At 54.6% G+C, this 15,065-nt stretch overlaps 1 protein-coding gene across 2 annotated transcripts in view; it reads right to left on the bottom strand.

Annotated features, from left to right (window-relative positions):
- Positions 1 to 14,272, bottom strand: part of casp7 (caspase 7) — a 46,776-nt gene extending 32,504 nt beyond the window's left edge. Inside the window, exon 1 of one of the 2 annotated variants that reach the window (XM_031905081.1) lies at positions 14,171 to 14,272. In XM_031905081.1, coding sequence (XP_031760941.1) covers positions 14,171 to 14,173 — 3 coding nt within the window. In that variant the 5' untranslated portion in view covers positions 14,174 to 14,272. The remainder of the gene's footprint in view (positions 1 to 14,170) is intronic. The other variant, NM_001016299.2, reaches the window with a different exon arrangement.
- Positions 14,273 to 15,065: the final 793 nt, after the last annotated feature.

The raw sequence follows: 15,065 nt of genomic DNA, 5'->3' as shown, positions 1-15,065 counted from the left end.
TACGCTAGGTTACAGCTTGGGTTGGGGCTAGAGCTAGGGTTGGGTACAGCTGGGGTTGGGGGGCTAGGGTTGGGGTTACAGCTAGGGTTGGGGTTACAGCATAGGGTTGGGGCTACAGCTAGGGTTGGGGCTACAGCTAAGGGTTGGGCTACAGCTTAGGGTTGGGGCTGACAGCTAGGGTTGGTTTAACAGCTAGGGTTGGGGTTACAGCTAGGTTGGGACTACATGCTAGGGTTGGGGCTTTACAGCTAGGGTTGGGTTACAGCTAGGGTGGGGTTACAGCTAGGGTTGGGGCTACAGCCCAGGGTTGGGGCTACAGACTTAGGGTTGGGGCTACAGCTAGGGTGGGGTTAACAGCTAGGGTTGGGCTAGGGTTGGGGTTACAGCTCGGGTGTGGTGCTAAGGGTACAGCTAGGGTTGGGGGTAGGGTTAAGCTAGGGTTAGGGTTAACAGCTAGGGTTATGGTTGGGACTAGGGGTTGGTTTACAGCTAGGGTTACAGCTTGGGTTGGGGCTAGGGTTGGGGATAGGGCTTAGGGTTAGGGTTACAGCTAGGGTTTACGGGTTGGGGGCTAGGGTTGGGGCTAGGCTAGGGTTAGGGTTACACTCAGGGTTAGGGTTGGGGCTAGGGTTAGGTTGGGGCTAGGGTTAGGGTTGGGGCTAGGGTTGGGTTACAGCTAGTTAGGGTTGGGGCTAGGGGTAAGGTTACAGCTAGGGGTTACAGCTAGGGTTACAGCTAGGGTTAGGTTGGGGCTAGGGTAAGGGTACAGCTAGGGTTACAGCTTAGGGTTACAGCTTGGGTTGGGCTAAGGGTTGGGGCAGGGCTAGGGTTAGGGTTTACAGCTAGGGTTTGGGGCCTAGGTTACAGCAAGGGTTAACAGCTTTGGGTTGGGGGCTAGGGTTACAGCTAGGGTTGGGTTAGGGTTACAGCTAGGGTAGGGTTACCAGCTAGGGTTAGGGTTGGGGCTAGTTAGGGTTACAGCTAGGGTTGGGCTAGGGTTACAGCTAGGGTTATGGTTACAGTTTCTAGGGTTAGGGTGGGACTAGGGTTGGGGGTTACAGGGCTAGGTTGGGGCTAGGTTAGGGTTGGGTTAGGGTTAGGGTTACAGCTAGGGTTAGGGTTGGGGTAAGGGTTGGGGGCTAGGGTTAGGGTTACAGCTAAGGGTTAGGGTTACAGCTAGGGTTAGGGTTGGACTAGGGTTGGGGTTACAGCTAGGGTTAAAAGCTTGGGTTGGGGCTAGGTTGGGGCTTACAGCTAGGGTTGGGGTTCAGGGTTAAGCTAGGGTTGGGGTTTACAGCTAGGGTTGGGGCTAGGGTTGGGGTTACAGCTAGGGTTGAGGTGTACAGCTAGGGTTGGGCTAAGGGTTTGGTGCTAGGGTTACGGCTAGGGTTGGGGTTAGGGTTGGGCTAGGTTAGGGTTACAGCTAGGGTTAGGGTTGGGACAAGGGTTGGGGGTTACAGCTAGGGTTACAGCTTGGGGTTGGGGCTTAAGGTTTGGGGCTAGGGCTAGGGTTTAGGGTTTACGCCAGGGTTAGGTTGGGGCTAGGGTAGGGTTACAGGCAGGGTTACAGCTTGGGTTGGGGCTAAGGGTGGGGTTACCAGCTAGGGTTAGGTTAACAGCTGGGTTGGGGCTGGGCTAGGGTTAGGGTTACAGCTAGGGTAGGGTTGGGACTTAGGGGTTGGGGTTACACTGGGGTTACAGCTTGGGTGGGGTTACAGCTAGGGTTAGGGTTACAGCTAGTCTTGGGTCTAGGGTTAGTGTTGGGGCTAGGGTTAAGGGTTACAGCTAGGGTTGGGGTCTTTTGGGTTAGGTTGGGACTAGGGTTGGGGTTACAAGCTAGGGTTTACAGCTTGGGTTGGGGCTAGGGTTGGGGTTACACAGCTTAGGGTTGGGGTTCAGCTGGGGTTTACGCAGTAACAGCTATGGGTTGGGTCAGGGTTAAGTGTTGGGGCCTAGGGGTTAGGGTACAGCTAAGGGTTTGGGGCTAGGGTTTTAGGGTTGGGACAGGGTTGGGGTTACAGCTAGGGTTCATTGGGTTGGGCTAGGTTGGGGTTACAGATAGGGTTGGGGTTACAGCTAGGGTTAGGGTTACAGCTAGGGTTGGGGCTAGTTAGTGTTGGGGCTAGGTTAGGGTTACAAGCTAGGGTTTGGGGCTACGGGGTTAGGGGTTGGGGCTAGGGCAAGGGTACAGCTAGGGTTGGGGCTAGGGTTAGGTTACGCTAGGTTGGGGGCTAGGGCTAGGGTTACCAGTAGGGTTTACAGCTAGGGGTTTGGGCTCAGGTTGGGGCTACAGCTGGGTTGGGGCTAGGGTTGAGGTTACAGCTAGGGTTGGGGCTACAGCTAGGGTGGGGTTAGGGTTACAGCTAGGGTTACAAGCTAGGGTTAGGGTTTCAGCTAGGGTTGGGGCTAGGGTTTGGGTTACAAGCTAGGGTTGGGGTTACAGACTAGGGTTGGGGCTAAGGGTTAGGGTTACAGCTAGGGTTAGGGTTACAAGCTAGGGTTGGGGCTAGGGTTACAGCTAGGGTCGGGCTAGGGTTGGGGTTACAGCTAGGGTTTGGGGGCTAGGGTAGGTTAGCAGTCTGGGTTAGGGTTACAAGCTATGGGTTGGGGATAGGGTTAGGGTTACAGCTAGGGTTGGGGCTAGGGTTAGGGTTAGCAGTAGGGTTGGGGCTAGGGTTAGGGTTTACAGCTAGGGGTTGGCGGCTAAGGGTTAGGGTTACAGCTAGGGGTTGGGCTAGGGTTAGGGTTTACAGCTAGGCCGTTTGGGGGCTAGGGTTAGGGCTAGGGTTGGGCTAGGGTTACAGCTAGGGGTTGGAGCTAAGGGTTAGGGTTACAGCTAGGGTGGGCTAGGGTTAGGGTTAACATAGGGTTGGGCTAGTGTTAGGGTTGGGGCTAGGGTTGGGTTACATGGCGTAGGGTTAAGGGTTTGGGCTAGGTGTGGAGTAGTGGGGGCTAGGGTAGTGGTTTGGGGGCTAACGGTGGTTTTATGTGGGGCTGGGTCTCGGTTGGGTTAGGGAGTTTACGGCGAGTGTGTGTGAGGGTTGGGGCTAGGGTTATTGGTGTGTACAGGGTCTGAGGCGTCGGGTATAGGTGGTGTGTTTATTTCAGCGTGGGAAGGTTAGGTTTGGGACTAGGTTGGGGTTTAAGCTAGGGTTACAGTCTTGGGTTGGGTCTAGGGTTTGGGGGCTAGGGCTAGGGTTAGGGTTACAGCCTAGGGTTTGGGGCTAGGGTTAGGGTTACAGCTAAGGGTTACAGCTTGGGGGTTGGGGCTAGGGTTGGGCGTTAAAGCTAGGGTTTGGTGCTGAGGGTTACAGCCGTGGAGGGGTTGTTGGCGTAGGGTTGGGGTTAGGGAGAGCTGGGGTGGGGTGCTGCAGGGTGGTTGTAGTTGGGGTTGGACAGCTAGGGTTGGGGTTAACAGGGGCTAGGGTTTAGCGCTGAGGGTGGTTGAGGGGGTGTATGTGCAGGGTGTCGTGTGGGGAGGGGGCTGGGTTGGGTTGTGTGGTGTGCTGAGGGTGTTTAGGGTGGGGTGCTGGGTGACAGCTAGGGTTGGGGCTATGGGGTGTCATATGGGGTTTTGTTGGGGGCTAGGTTTGGGGGTGAGGGATGTCTTGGGAGGGGTGGTGGGGGGTTCTCTGTGTGGAAGGGGGTGTATAGGTGCAGGATTGGGGTGGCTGTAGGGGTTTTAGGGGCTGGAGGGTTGGGTAGAAGCTATGGGGTGGTGCTGAGTGGTGGAGGGTTGGGGGTTACGCTAGGGTTGGGGGTAGTAGGCAGAAAAAAAAACTAGGGTAGCAGCTAGGGGTTAGGGGTTGAGGTGTGTTTGCAGCTAGGGTGTGGGTGGGGCTAGCGTTAAGGGTTACGATGCGGTTAGGGTTGGTGTGGCGGAGGTGTAGGGGTGTGTGAGTTATGTCGATAGTAGGGTGTTTGGGGCTATGGTAGGGGGGGGTTGTTACTTAGGTGCTTGATGGGTTGGGGCTAGAGGGTTAGGGTTATGCAGCGTGATGGGTTGTGGGGCTAGGGTTGGGGTTGGGGGTTTAGTGTATTAGGGGTTAGGGTTGGGCTAGGGTATAGGGCTAGGGTTGGGATGCGTGAGGGTTGGGGCTAGGGTTGGCTAGGGTTGGGGCTAGGGTTGGGGCTAGGGTTGGGGCTAGGGTTAGGGCTAGGTTGGGGGCTGGAGGGTTAGGGTTACAGCTAGGGTTCATTGGGTGTGGCTTAGGTGGTCGAGGGCGTGTTAGGGGTTAGGGCTAGGGGTGTAGGGCTAGGGTTAGGGCTAGGGTTAGGGCTAGGGTTGGAGGAGCTAGGGTTGACGGCTGGTTCACGGCAGGGTTACGGCTGGGTTACACGATAGGGTTTACAGCTAGGGTTACAGCTAGGGTTACAGCTTAGGGTTTACGGCTAGGGTTACGGCTTGCGGTTAGACAGCTAGGGTTAGGGCTAGGGTTAGGGCTAGGGCTTACAGCTAGGGTTACAGCTAGGGTTAGGGCTAGGGTTATCCTAGGTAGGGTTACAGCTAGGGTTAGGGTTGGACTAGGGTTGGGGTTTACAGCTAGGGTTACAGCTTTGGGTTGGGGCCTAGGGCTTGGGGCAGGGGCTTAGGGTTAGGGGTTTACAGCTAGGGTGGGGCTGAGGGTAGGGTTAACAAGCTAGGGTTAAGCAGCTTGGGTTGGGGCTAGGGTTGTGGGTTAAAGCTAGGTTGGTGCTAGGGTTTACAGCTAGGGTTTGGGGCTAGGGTTTGCGGGTTAAGCTAGGGTGTGGTGCTAGGTTGGTTTGGGGTTACAGCTATGGGTTGGTTAAGCAGCTAGTTACAGCTAGGTTAAGGGGTTTACCAGGCAGGTGGTGCTCGTAGTAGGGTTGAAGCGGTTGGGGTGTACGAAGGCGCTAGGGGGTTGGGGCTGAGGGGTCTGAGAATAGGTTTATAAGCTAGGTTGGTGCTAGGGGTTACATGCTTAGAGGTGGCGGCTAGGGGTGTGAGGGTTCAGAAGGAACTAGGCGCTCGCGCTCGCCTAGGGTTAGGGTGTGGGGGTTATGAGAGGTTGGGAGAGAGGTTACAGCTGAGGGGTTCGGCAGTTACAGCTTAGTGTTGGGGCTAGCGTTAGGGTTACAGCCTAAGGGTTGGGGCTAGGGTTAGGGTTACAAGCTAGGGTTGGGGTAGGGTTAGGGTTAACAGCTAGGGTTGGGGCTAGGGGTTAGGGTTCACCAGCTTAGGGCTTTGGGGGCTAGGGTTGGGTTAGGGTTAGTGTATTGTTTTAGGGGTTGGGGCTAGGGTTAGGGCTAGGTTGGGGCTAGGTTGGCTTAGGTTGGGGCTAGGGTTGGGGCTAGGGTGGGTAGGGTTGGGGCTAGGGTTAGGGCTAAGGTTGGGGCTAGGGTTAGGTTACAGCTAGGGTTAGGGCTAGGGTTACAGACTAGGGTTAGGGCTAAGGGTTAGGGCTAGGGTTAGGTCTAGGGTTAGGGCCTAGGGTTAGGGCTAGGGTTACGGGCTAGGGTACGGCTAGGGTTACGGCGCTAGGGTTACGGCTAGGGTTTACAGCTAGGTTAACAGGCTAGGGGTTACAGCTAGGGTTTACAGCTAGGGTTACGGCTAGGGTTTACAGCTAGGGTTAAGTGGCTAGGGTTAGGGGGCTAGGGTTACGCTAGGGTTACAGCTAGGGTTAGGGGCTAGGGTTACAGCTAGGGTTTAGGGTTACAGCTAGGGTTAAGGGCTAAGGGTACAAGTAGGGTTGGGCTACGGTTAGGTTGGAGCTAGGGTTAGGGTTTACAGCTAGGGTTGGGGTTACAGCTATGGGGGGGGAGCCAGGGTTACAGAGCTTGGGTTGGGTGCTAGAGCTAGGGTTGGGGCTACAGCTAGGGTGGGTTAGGTTACAGCTAGGGTTTGGGGTTACAGCTAGGGTTGGGGTTACAGCTGGGTTTGGGGTTACGCTAGGGTTGGGGGTTTACAGCTAGGGTTGGGGCTACAGCTAGGGTTGGGGTTACAAGCAGGGTTGGGGGTTTACAGCTAGGGTTACAGCTTGGGTTTGGGGCTAGAGCTAGGTTGGGGCTACAGCTAGGGTTTGGGTTAGGGTTACAGCTAGGGTTTGGGGTTACAGCTAGGGTGGGTTACACGCTAGGGGTTGGGGTTACAGCTAGGGTGGGGTTTTACAGCTAGGTGTTGGGGTTACAGGCTAGGGTGGGGCTAGCATGCTAGGGTTGGGGCTAACAGCTAGGGTGGGTTTACAGCTAGGGTTGGGGCTAGGGTTGGGTTACAGCTAGGGTTCGTGCTAGGGTTACAGCTAGGGATTTGGGGTTAGGGTTAAAAGCTAGGGTTAGGGTTACAGCTAAGGGTTATGGTTGGGACTAGGGTTTGGGGTTACAGCTAGGGTTAGCCTGGGTTGGGGCTAAGGGTTGGGGATAAGGCTAGGGTTTAGGGTTACAAGCTAGGGTTTAAGGGTTACAGCTAGGTTTATGGTTGGGACTAGGGTTGGGGTTACAGCTAGGGTTAACAGCTTGGGTTAGGGGCTATGGTTGGGGCTAGGGTTAGGGTTGGGGCTAGGGTTGGGGCTAGGCTAGGGTATTAGGGAGTTACAGCTAGGGTTAGGGTTGGGGCTAGGGTTAGGGTTGGGGCTAGGGTTTAGGGTTTGGGGCTAGTTAGGGTTACAGCTAGGGTTAGGGTTGGGGCTAGGGTAAGGGTTACAGCTAGGGTTACAGCTAGGGTTAGAGGGCTAGGGTTAAGGGTTTGGGCTAGGGTAAGGTTACAAGTCTAGTGGTTACAGCTAGGGTTACGCTTGGGTTGGGGCTAGGGGTTGGGGCTAGGGCTAGGCGTTAGGGTTACAGCTAGGGTTTTGGGCGTAAGGGGTTCAAGCAAGGTTACAGGCTTGGGGTTGGGGCTAGGGTTTACAGCTGAGGGTTGGGGGTTAGGGTTACAGCTAGGGTTAGGGTTTCAGCTAGGGTTAGGTTGGGGCTAGGGTTAGGGTACAGCTAGGGTTGGGGCTAGGGTTACAGCTAGGGTATGGTTACAGCTAGGGTTTAGGGTTGGGACTAGGTTGGGGTTTACAGCTAGGGTCTTGGGGCTAGGGTAGGGTTGGGGTTCTAGGGTAGGGTTAAGCAGCAAGGGTTGAGGGTTGGTAAGGGTTGGGGCTAGTGTTAGGGTTACAGCTAGGGTTAGGGTTACAGCTGAGGGTTAGGGTGGGACTAGGGTTGGGGTTACAGCTAGGGTTTAAAGCTTGGGTTGGGGCGTAAGGGTAGGGCTACAGCTCGAGGGTTGGGGTTAAGGGTTACAGCTAGGGTTGGGGCTAGGGTTGGGGTTACGCTAGGGTTGGGGGCATAAGTACAGCAGGGTTGGGGTTAGGGTTAACAGCTAGGGGTTGGGTTACAGCTAGGGTTGGGGCTAGTGGTTGGGGTTTTACAAGCTAGGGTTTGGTGAAGTTTACAGCTTAGGTTGGGGCTAGGGTTGCGTGCTAGGGTTACATGCTAGGGTTGGGGGTTAGGGTTGGGGGCTAGGGTTAGGGTTACAGCTAGGGTTAGGGTTGGGACTAGGGTTGGGGTTACAGCTAGGGTTAGCCAGCTTGGGTTTGGGGCTAAGGTTGGGGCTAAGGGTTAGGTGTTACAGCCAGGGTTAGGGTTGGCGGCGTGCAGGGTAAGTTGCGAGCTAGGGTTGAGGGGTACAGCTCGGTTACAGCTGGTTTAAGAGGGTTGGGGTGTGACAGAGCTAGGGTTGTAGGGTTACATTGGATAGTGTTGGGGGCTAGGGTGTGGGTAGGGGTTACAAGCTAGGGGGTTTAGGGGTTGGGACTCGGGTTGGGGTTACAGTCTAGGGTTTAACAGCTTGGGGTTGGGGGTTACAGCTAGGGTTAGGGTTACAGCTTAGTCTTGGGTCTAGGGTTAGTGTTGGGGGCTGAGGGTTAGGTTACAGCTAGGGTGTTGGTGGGGGCTAGGGTTAGGGTTGTGGGACTGGGGTTGGGGCGTTCAAGGCTAGGGTTACAGGCTTGGGTGGTGGGCGGTAGGGGTTGGGTTCCATGAATAGTGGGTTGGGGTGTGACAGCTAGGGTTGGGGCTGAGTGGTTGTAGGTGTTGGGCTAGGGTTAGGGTTACAGCGTAGGGTTGTGGGCTTAGGGTTAGGTGGTTGGGGGCTAGAGGCTAGGGTTTACAGCTAGGGTTGGGGCTAGGTTAGGGTTACAGCTAGGGTTGGGCTAGGGCTAGGGTTACAGCTAGGGGTTGGGGCTAGGGTTAGGGGTACCGTAGCCTAGGGTTGGGGCTAGGGCTAGGGTTACAGCTAGGGGTTAGCAGCGTAGGGTTGGGGCTACAGCTAGGGTCGGGGCTTAGGGTTGGGGGTTACAGCTAGGGTTGGGGCTAGGGTTTAGGGTACAGCTAGGGTTGGGTTTAAGCTAGGGTTTGGGGATAGGTTAGGGTACAGCTAAGGGTTGGGGCTAGGGTTAGGGTTACAGCTAGGGTTGGGGCTAGGGTTAGGGTTACAGCTAGGGTTGGCGCTAGGGTTAGGGTTACAGCTAGGGTTGGGGCTAGGGTTAGGGCTAGGGTTAGGGCTAGGGTTACAGCTAGGGTTGGAGCTAGGGTTAGGGTTACAGCTAGGGTTGGGGCTAGGTAGGGTTAGGGTTACAGCTAGGGTTAGGGTTGGGACTAGGGTTGGGGTTACAGCTAGGGTTACAGCTTGGGTTGGGGCTAAGGTTGGGGCTAGGGCTAGGGTTAGGGTTACAGCCAGGGTTAGGGTTGGGGCTAGGGTAAGGGTTACAGCTAGGGTTAGGGTTACAGCTAGGGTTACAGCTTGGGTTGGGGCTAGGGTTGGGGTTACAGCTAGGGTTAGGGTTACAGCTAGGGTTGGGGCTAGGGCTAGGGTTAGGGTTACAGCTAGGGTTAGGGTTGGGACTAGGGTTGGGGTTACAGCTAGGGTTACAGCTTGGGTTGGGGTTACAGCTAGGGTTAGGGTTACAGCTAGTCTTGGGTCTAGGGTTAGTGTTGGGGCTAGGGTTAGGGTTACAGCTAGGGTTTGGGGCTAGGGTTAGGGTTGGGACTAGGGTTGGGGTTACAGCTAGGGTTACAGCTTGGGTTGGGGCTAGGGTTGGGGTTACAGCTAGGGTTGGGGTTACAGCTAGGGTTAGGGTTACAGCCTAGGGTTGGGTCTAGGGTTAGTGTTGGGCTAGGGTTAGGGTTACAGCTAGGGTTTGGGGCTCAGGGTTTAGGGTGGGACTCAGGGTTGGGTTACAGCAGGGTTCAGGCTTGGTGGTTTGGGGCTAGGGTTGGGGTTACAGATAGGGTTGGGGTTACAGCTAGGGTTAGGGTTACAGCTAGGGTTGGGGCTAGGGTTAGTGTTGGGGCTAGGGTTAGGGTTACAGCTAGGGTTGGGGCTAGGGTTAGGGTTGGGGCTAGGGCTAGGGTTACAGCTAGGGTTGGGGCTAGGGTTAGGGTTACAGCTAGGGTTGGGGCTAGGGCTAGGGTTACAGCTAGGGTTGGGGCTAGGGTTAGGGGTTACAGCTAGGGTTGGGGCTAGGGCTGGGTTCAGCTAGGGTTACAGCTAGGGTTGGGGGGGCTAGGGTTGGGGCTACAGCTGGGGTTGGGGCTAGGGTTGAGGTTACAGCTAGGGTTGGGGCTACAGCTAGGGTTGGGGTTAGGGTTACAGCTAGGGTTACAGCTAGGGTTAGGGTTTCAGCTAGGGTTGGGGCTAGGGTTGGGGTTACAGCTAGGGTTGGGGTTACAGCTAGGGTTGGGGCTAGGGTTAGGGTTACAGCTAGGGTTAGGGTTACAGCTAGGGTTGGGGCTAGGGTTACAGCTAGGGTCGGGGCTAGGGTTGGGGTTACAGCTAGGGTTGGGGCTAGGGTTAGGGTTACAGCTAGGGTTAGGGTTACAGCTAGGGTTGGGGATAGGGTTAGGGTTACAGCTAGGGTTGGGGCTAGGGTTAGGGTTACAGCTAGGGTTGGGGCTAGGGTTAGGGTTACAGCTAGGGTTGGGGCTAGGGTTAGGGTTACAGCTAGGGTTGGCGCTAGGGTTAGGGTTACAGCTAAGGTTGGGGCCTAATGGGGGGGGGTTTAGGGTTACAGTCTAGGGTTGGGGCTAGGGTAGGCTTAGGGTTAGGGCTAGGGTTTACAGCTAGGGTTGGAGCTAGGGTTAGGGTTACAGCTAGGGTTGGGGTTAGGGTTAGGGTTAGGGTTACAGCTAGGGTTGGGGGCTAGTGTTAGGGTTGGGGCTAGGGTTAGGGTTACAGCTAGGGTTAGGGTTCGGGCTAGGGTTAGGGTTGGGGCTAGGGTTAGGGTTACAGCTAGGGTTAGGGTTGGGGCTAGGGTAAGGGTTACAGCTAGGGCTAGGGTTACAGCTAGGGTTAGGGTTGGGACTAGGGTTGGGGTTACAGCTAGGGTTACAGCTTGGGTTGGGGCTAGGGTTGGGGCTAGGGCTAGGGTTAGGGTTACAGCTAGGGTTACAGCTTGGGTTGGGGCTAGGGTTGGGGTTAAAGCTAGGGTTGGTGCTAGGGTTACAGCTAGGGTTGGGGCTAGGGTTGGGGTTAAAGCTAGGGTTGGTGCTAGGGTTAGGGTTGGGGTTACAGCTAGGGTTGGGGTTACAGCTAGGGTTACAGCTAGGGTTAGGGTTTACGCTAGGGTTGGTGCTAGGGTTAGGGTTGGGGTTACAGCTAGGGTTGGGGCTAGGGTTGGGGTAAGCTAGGGTTGGTGCTAGGGTTACAGCTAGGGTTGGGGCTAGGGTTGGGGTTAAAGCTAGGGTTGGTGCTAGGGTTAGGGTTGGGGTTACAGCTAGGGTTGGGGTTACAGCTAGGGTTACAGCTAGGGTTAGGGTTACAGCTAGGGTTGGGGCTAGGGTTAGGGTTACAGCTAGGGTTGGGGCTAGCGTTAGGGTTTACAGCTAGGGTTGGGGCTAGGGTTGGGTTACAGCTAGGGTTGGGGTCTAGGTTGGGTTACAGCTAGGGTTGGGGTTAGGGTTAGGGTTACAGCTAGGGTTGGGGCTAGGGTTAGGGTTACAGCTAGGGTTGGGGCTAGGGTTAGGGTTACGCTAAGCGGTTGGGGCTAGGGGTTGGGGTTAGGGTTAGGGTTACAGCTAGGGTTGGGGCTAGGGTTGGGGTTACAGCTAGGGTTGGGGCTAGGGTTAGGGTTACAGCTAGGGTTGGGGCTAGGGTTGGGGTTAGGGTTAGTGTATTAGGGTTAGGGTTGGGGTTAGGGTTAGTGTATTAGGGTTAGGGTTGGGGTTGGGGCTAGGGCTGGAGTTAGGGAATGTAAGATAATAGCAGAATTGAATTCCTGATATTTAAAATGAAGAACTTGAATTAATAAAACTAAAGGGGAAATATACTGACAAGGGAAATAGAAGCTCAGCAGGGTTTGCTCTATTCAGTATCAATGGTTTAAAGTTTAAAACACTTTCGCTTTCTGTCCCACATTGCGGTTCTGCTGATTCACCGGTCTCTGTGCCGCTCCTTATCTCAAAGCCTCACAAGGGCTGCACTTTGCCCCCGGCCCCCCAGCACCAATGAATCTGCAGATCTCTGTTTCCCAGCAGTAAGAACAGGGCCGGCCTGCACCCTATCTGCCCCACCAGCTCTATCTGCCCCCACCGGCACCTCTATCTGCCCCCACCGGCAGCGCTATCTGCCCCCACCGGCAGCGCTATCTGCCCCCACCGGCAGCGCTATCTGCCCCCACCGGCAGTGCCCTTCCCACTGCCCTGGGAATTAGTGAATAACCCCATAAATCTCCATTTGAACATATCATCTAGTTTAGGGGGTTACTGCCCCTACAGGGATTACTTGGGGGCACTTAAGCTTCCAGTCCTCCAGGTAGATATGAGCCCTTATAAAATGCCCCTGGCCAATCAGCACGCTGCCTTGATATGGGAGGAGGTAGAGCAGTTTGCAGCAGGAATCATTATAAAAACAAGTGCAGAGAGCAATTTGGACCCAAATTAGATGTTTTCACCCCACACTGCAGCCCCCAGCGCCAGAGGGGCACTTGCGCCCCCATTCATCAGCAGAGGCAGGGGGGGGGGCCCACGGGGGAGTGAGGGAACGTTTGTAAATGACCCCTTGAGTTTCACCAATTTTAGGCGCATGAAATGTTATAATGACTTATACAGAGTGCAGGGCCCATCCCTATAAATACAATACAGGGCAGGCAGTGCCATGGGGCCCAAGGTGCCCACACATGGGGCAGATTCCAGTTGCCAATTTGGGTCCTTCAGACTGATTGGGCACCTGATCTGCCGCTGTATGGGCACAGGCCTCCCCGACCAACATCTGGCCAAATCTCAATTGGGCAAATCCACTTGTTTGGTGATCTCGTTAAAGAAAGAAGCCAGGAAGTGATTGGCTCATACAGGGGGAAGTGACTTGAAACAAAGAGATGAGTGTGTCACACACACGGGGGGGGGGGCAAACACAAGCACACAGGGGGGGACACAACAGACACACACACACGGGGGGGACACATACAGACACAACACGCACACACGGGGGGGAACACCAGACACACACACACAGACGGGGGGGACGGAGCAGAAGCACACACCACCACAAGGGGGGGGACACAGACAACACCACACAACACGGGGGGGGGGGGCACACAGACAACACACACACGGGGGGGGGGACACACACAGACACACAGACGGGGGAACACACAACACACACATTACACACGGGGGGGACGAACAGAAACACACTGTCCACACGGGGGGGGGACACAGAACACACACACGACGGGGGGGGACACAGACACAACACACAGGACGGGGGGGACACAGACACACCACATACAGACGGGGGGGACAGCAGACACACACACACACGGGGGGGGACAGGACAGACACACACACACAGCGGGGGGGACACAGACACACACACACACAGGGGGGGACACACAGACACACACACACACAGACGGGGGGGGACACAGACACACACACACATACCAGGGGGGGTCACACACGGGGACACACACAGGGGGGGGTCACACACCAGGGGACCACACAGGGGGGGGGGGGCAACACACACACGGGGGGGTCACACCACACAGGGGGGGTCACACACACAGGGGGGGTCACACACAGGGGACACACACAGGGGGGGGTCACACACACACAGGGGGGGGGTCACACACACAGGGGGGGTCACACACACACACACACACAGGGGACACACTAACAAGTAGTTGTATGGAACAGACTGTGGGTGCAGGGAAGCTACGTCAGGGGCACAAGAGCGGGAAAGTTCCATTTACTTTTACTTTCATTTCTCAGCCCCAGCACTCCCAGCGCTCCCAGCCCACCCAGTGCTCCCAGTGCAGGATAAAAGTACCCACAGTGTCGCTGTCACATTGTAACAAACAGGAGAAATACGGCCCCCGTCTGTGTCACTCAATAGGGGGGCTGCTGAGCAACTGACACTTAGCCTGTAGTGGCAAGTAACCCGGGGACCCCCAGCAATTATACAGTAACCCCCCCACAATGGTACAGTAACCCTCCCACAATGGTACAGTAACCCTCCCACAATGGTACAGTAACCCACACTAACCCCCAGCAATAGCTACAAAACCCCCCCAGTAGTGATACAATAACCCCCAGTAGTGATACAATAACCCCCAGCAGTGATACAATAACCCCCAGCAGTGATACAATAACCCCCAGCAGTGATACAATAACTCCCAGCAGTGATACAATAACTCCCAGCAGTGATACAATAACCCCCAGTAGTGAATTACAATAGCACCAGTGAGTGGATACAATAACCCCCAGCAGTGATACAATAACCCCCAGTAGTGATACAATAACCCCCAGTAGTGATACAATAACCCCCAGCAGTGATACAATAACTCCCAGCAGTGATACAATAACCCCCAGTAGTGATACAATAACCCCCAGTAGTGATACAATAACCCCCAGTAGTGATACAATAACCCCCAGTAGTGATACAATAACTCCCAGCAGTGATATACCCCAGCAGTGATACAAAACCCCAGCAGTGATAACATACATAACCCCCAGCAGTGATACAATAACTCCCAGCAGTGATACAATAACCCCCAGTAGTGATACAATAACTCCCAGCAGTGATACAATAACCCCCAGTAGTGATACAATAACCACCAGCAATAGCACAAACCCCCCCAGTAGTGACACCGTAACCCCCCTGCAATGGTACAATGTATCCAGTTACCCCTGCAAGTTGCCCCCATTAGAACGGTTATAGAGTTACCATTTGCTGAATCTGATTGTTTTCTGCCCCCAAACTGCCGCCTGTGGGGCCCCTGCCGTGCCGCTCGCTCCCCTCCCCTTTAAGGAAATAGGGAAATGCTCAGACCTCCCCCCCCCCCAGGCTGTGGGATTTAACCAGCTTTATTGTTAACCACTGGGTGTAACAAACCCTCAACTAGTAGTGAAACAGAGTCACTATATCTCTCTTACTCTCTCTCACTATCTCTCTTACTCCCAGGAGCAAATATATATATATATCTACGTTACATACATACCCCTACAGGGAGAGAGACCCCCAAACAAATATTAATTGGTTTAATTCATATAAAGGACAGGTATATTATACTATATATACACGTAATAGGAGATATTATCTATTTATACACATTACCAACCATGTCCTGATGTTTAAAAACTATTTGGAACTTGTTGTATACATTGTGTGTATATAAATAAAGGATAATGTACCCCCTACTGTAAATGATAAGGATATTAGCAGTCACTGAGGGGTTCTGTGCCCCCCATATAAAGGCACAAGGCTGCAGGCTGAGTTATACAGGGAACTCTGAGTATCACTCATGTATTATAAGGGATAATGTACCCCCTACTGTAAATGATAAGGATATTAGCAGTCACTGAGGGGTTCTGTCCCCCCATATAAAGGCAAGGCTGCCCGGCTGAGTTATACAGGGAACTCTGAGTATCACTCATGTATTATAAGGGATAATGTACCCCCTACTGTAAATGATAAGGATATTAGCAGTCACTGAGGGGTTCTGTGCCCATATAAAGGCACAAGGCTGTAGGCTGAGTTACTATTGCACACAGGGATTCCCCTGTACTAAGCACAATTCAGCAGGAACAGCCCCCTAAGTTTGCTCATAGCCTGTACAGAG

Source organism: Xenopus tropicalis, chromosome 7, assembly GCF_000004195.4.
Source record: "Xenopus tropicalis strain Nigerian chromosome 7, UCB_Xtro_10.0, whole genome shotgun sequence".
Classification (NCBI taxonomy): domain Eukaryota; kingdom Metazoa; phylum Chordata; class Amphibia; order Anura; family Pipidae; genus Xenopus; species Xenopus tropicalis.
Note: the sequence above shows the minus strand (reverse complement) of the source record. Positions and strands in the feature narration are given on the sequence as shown.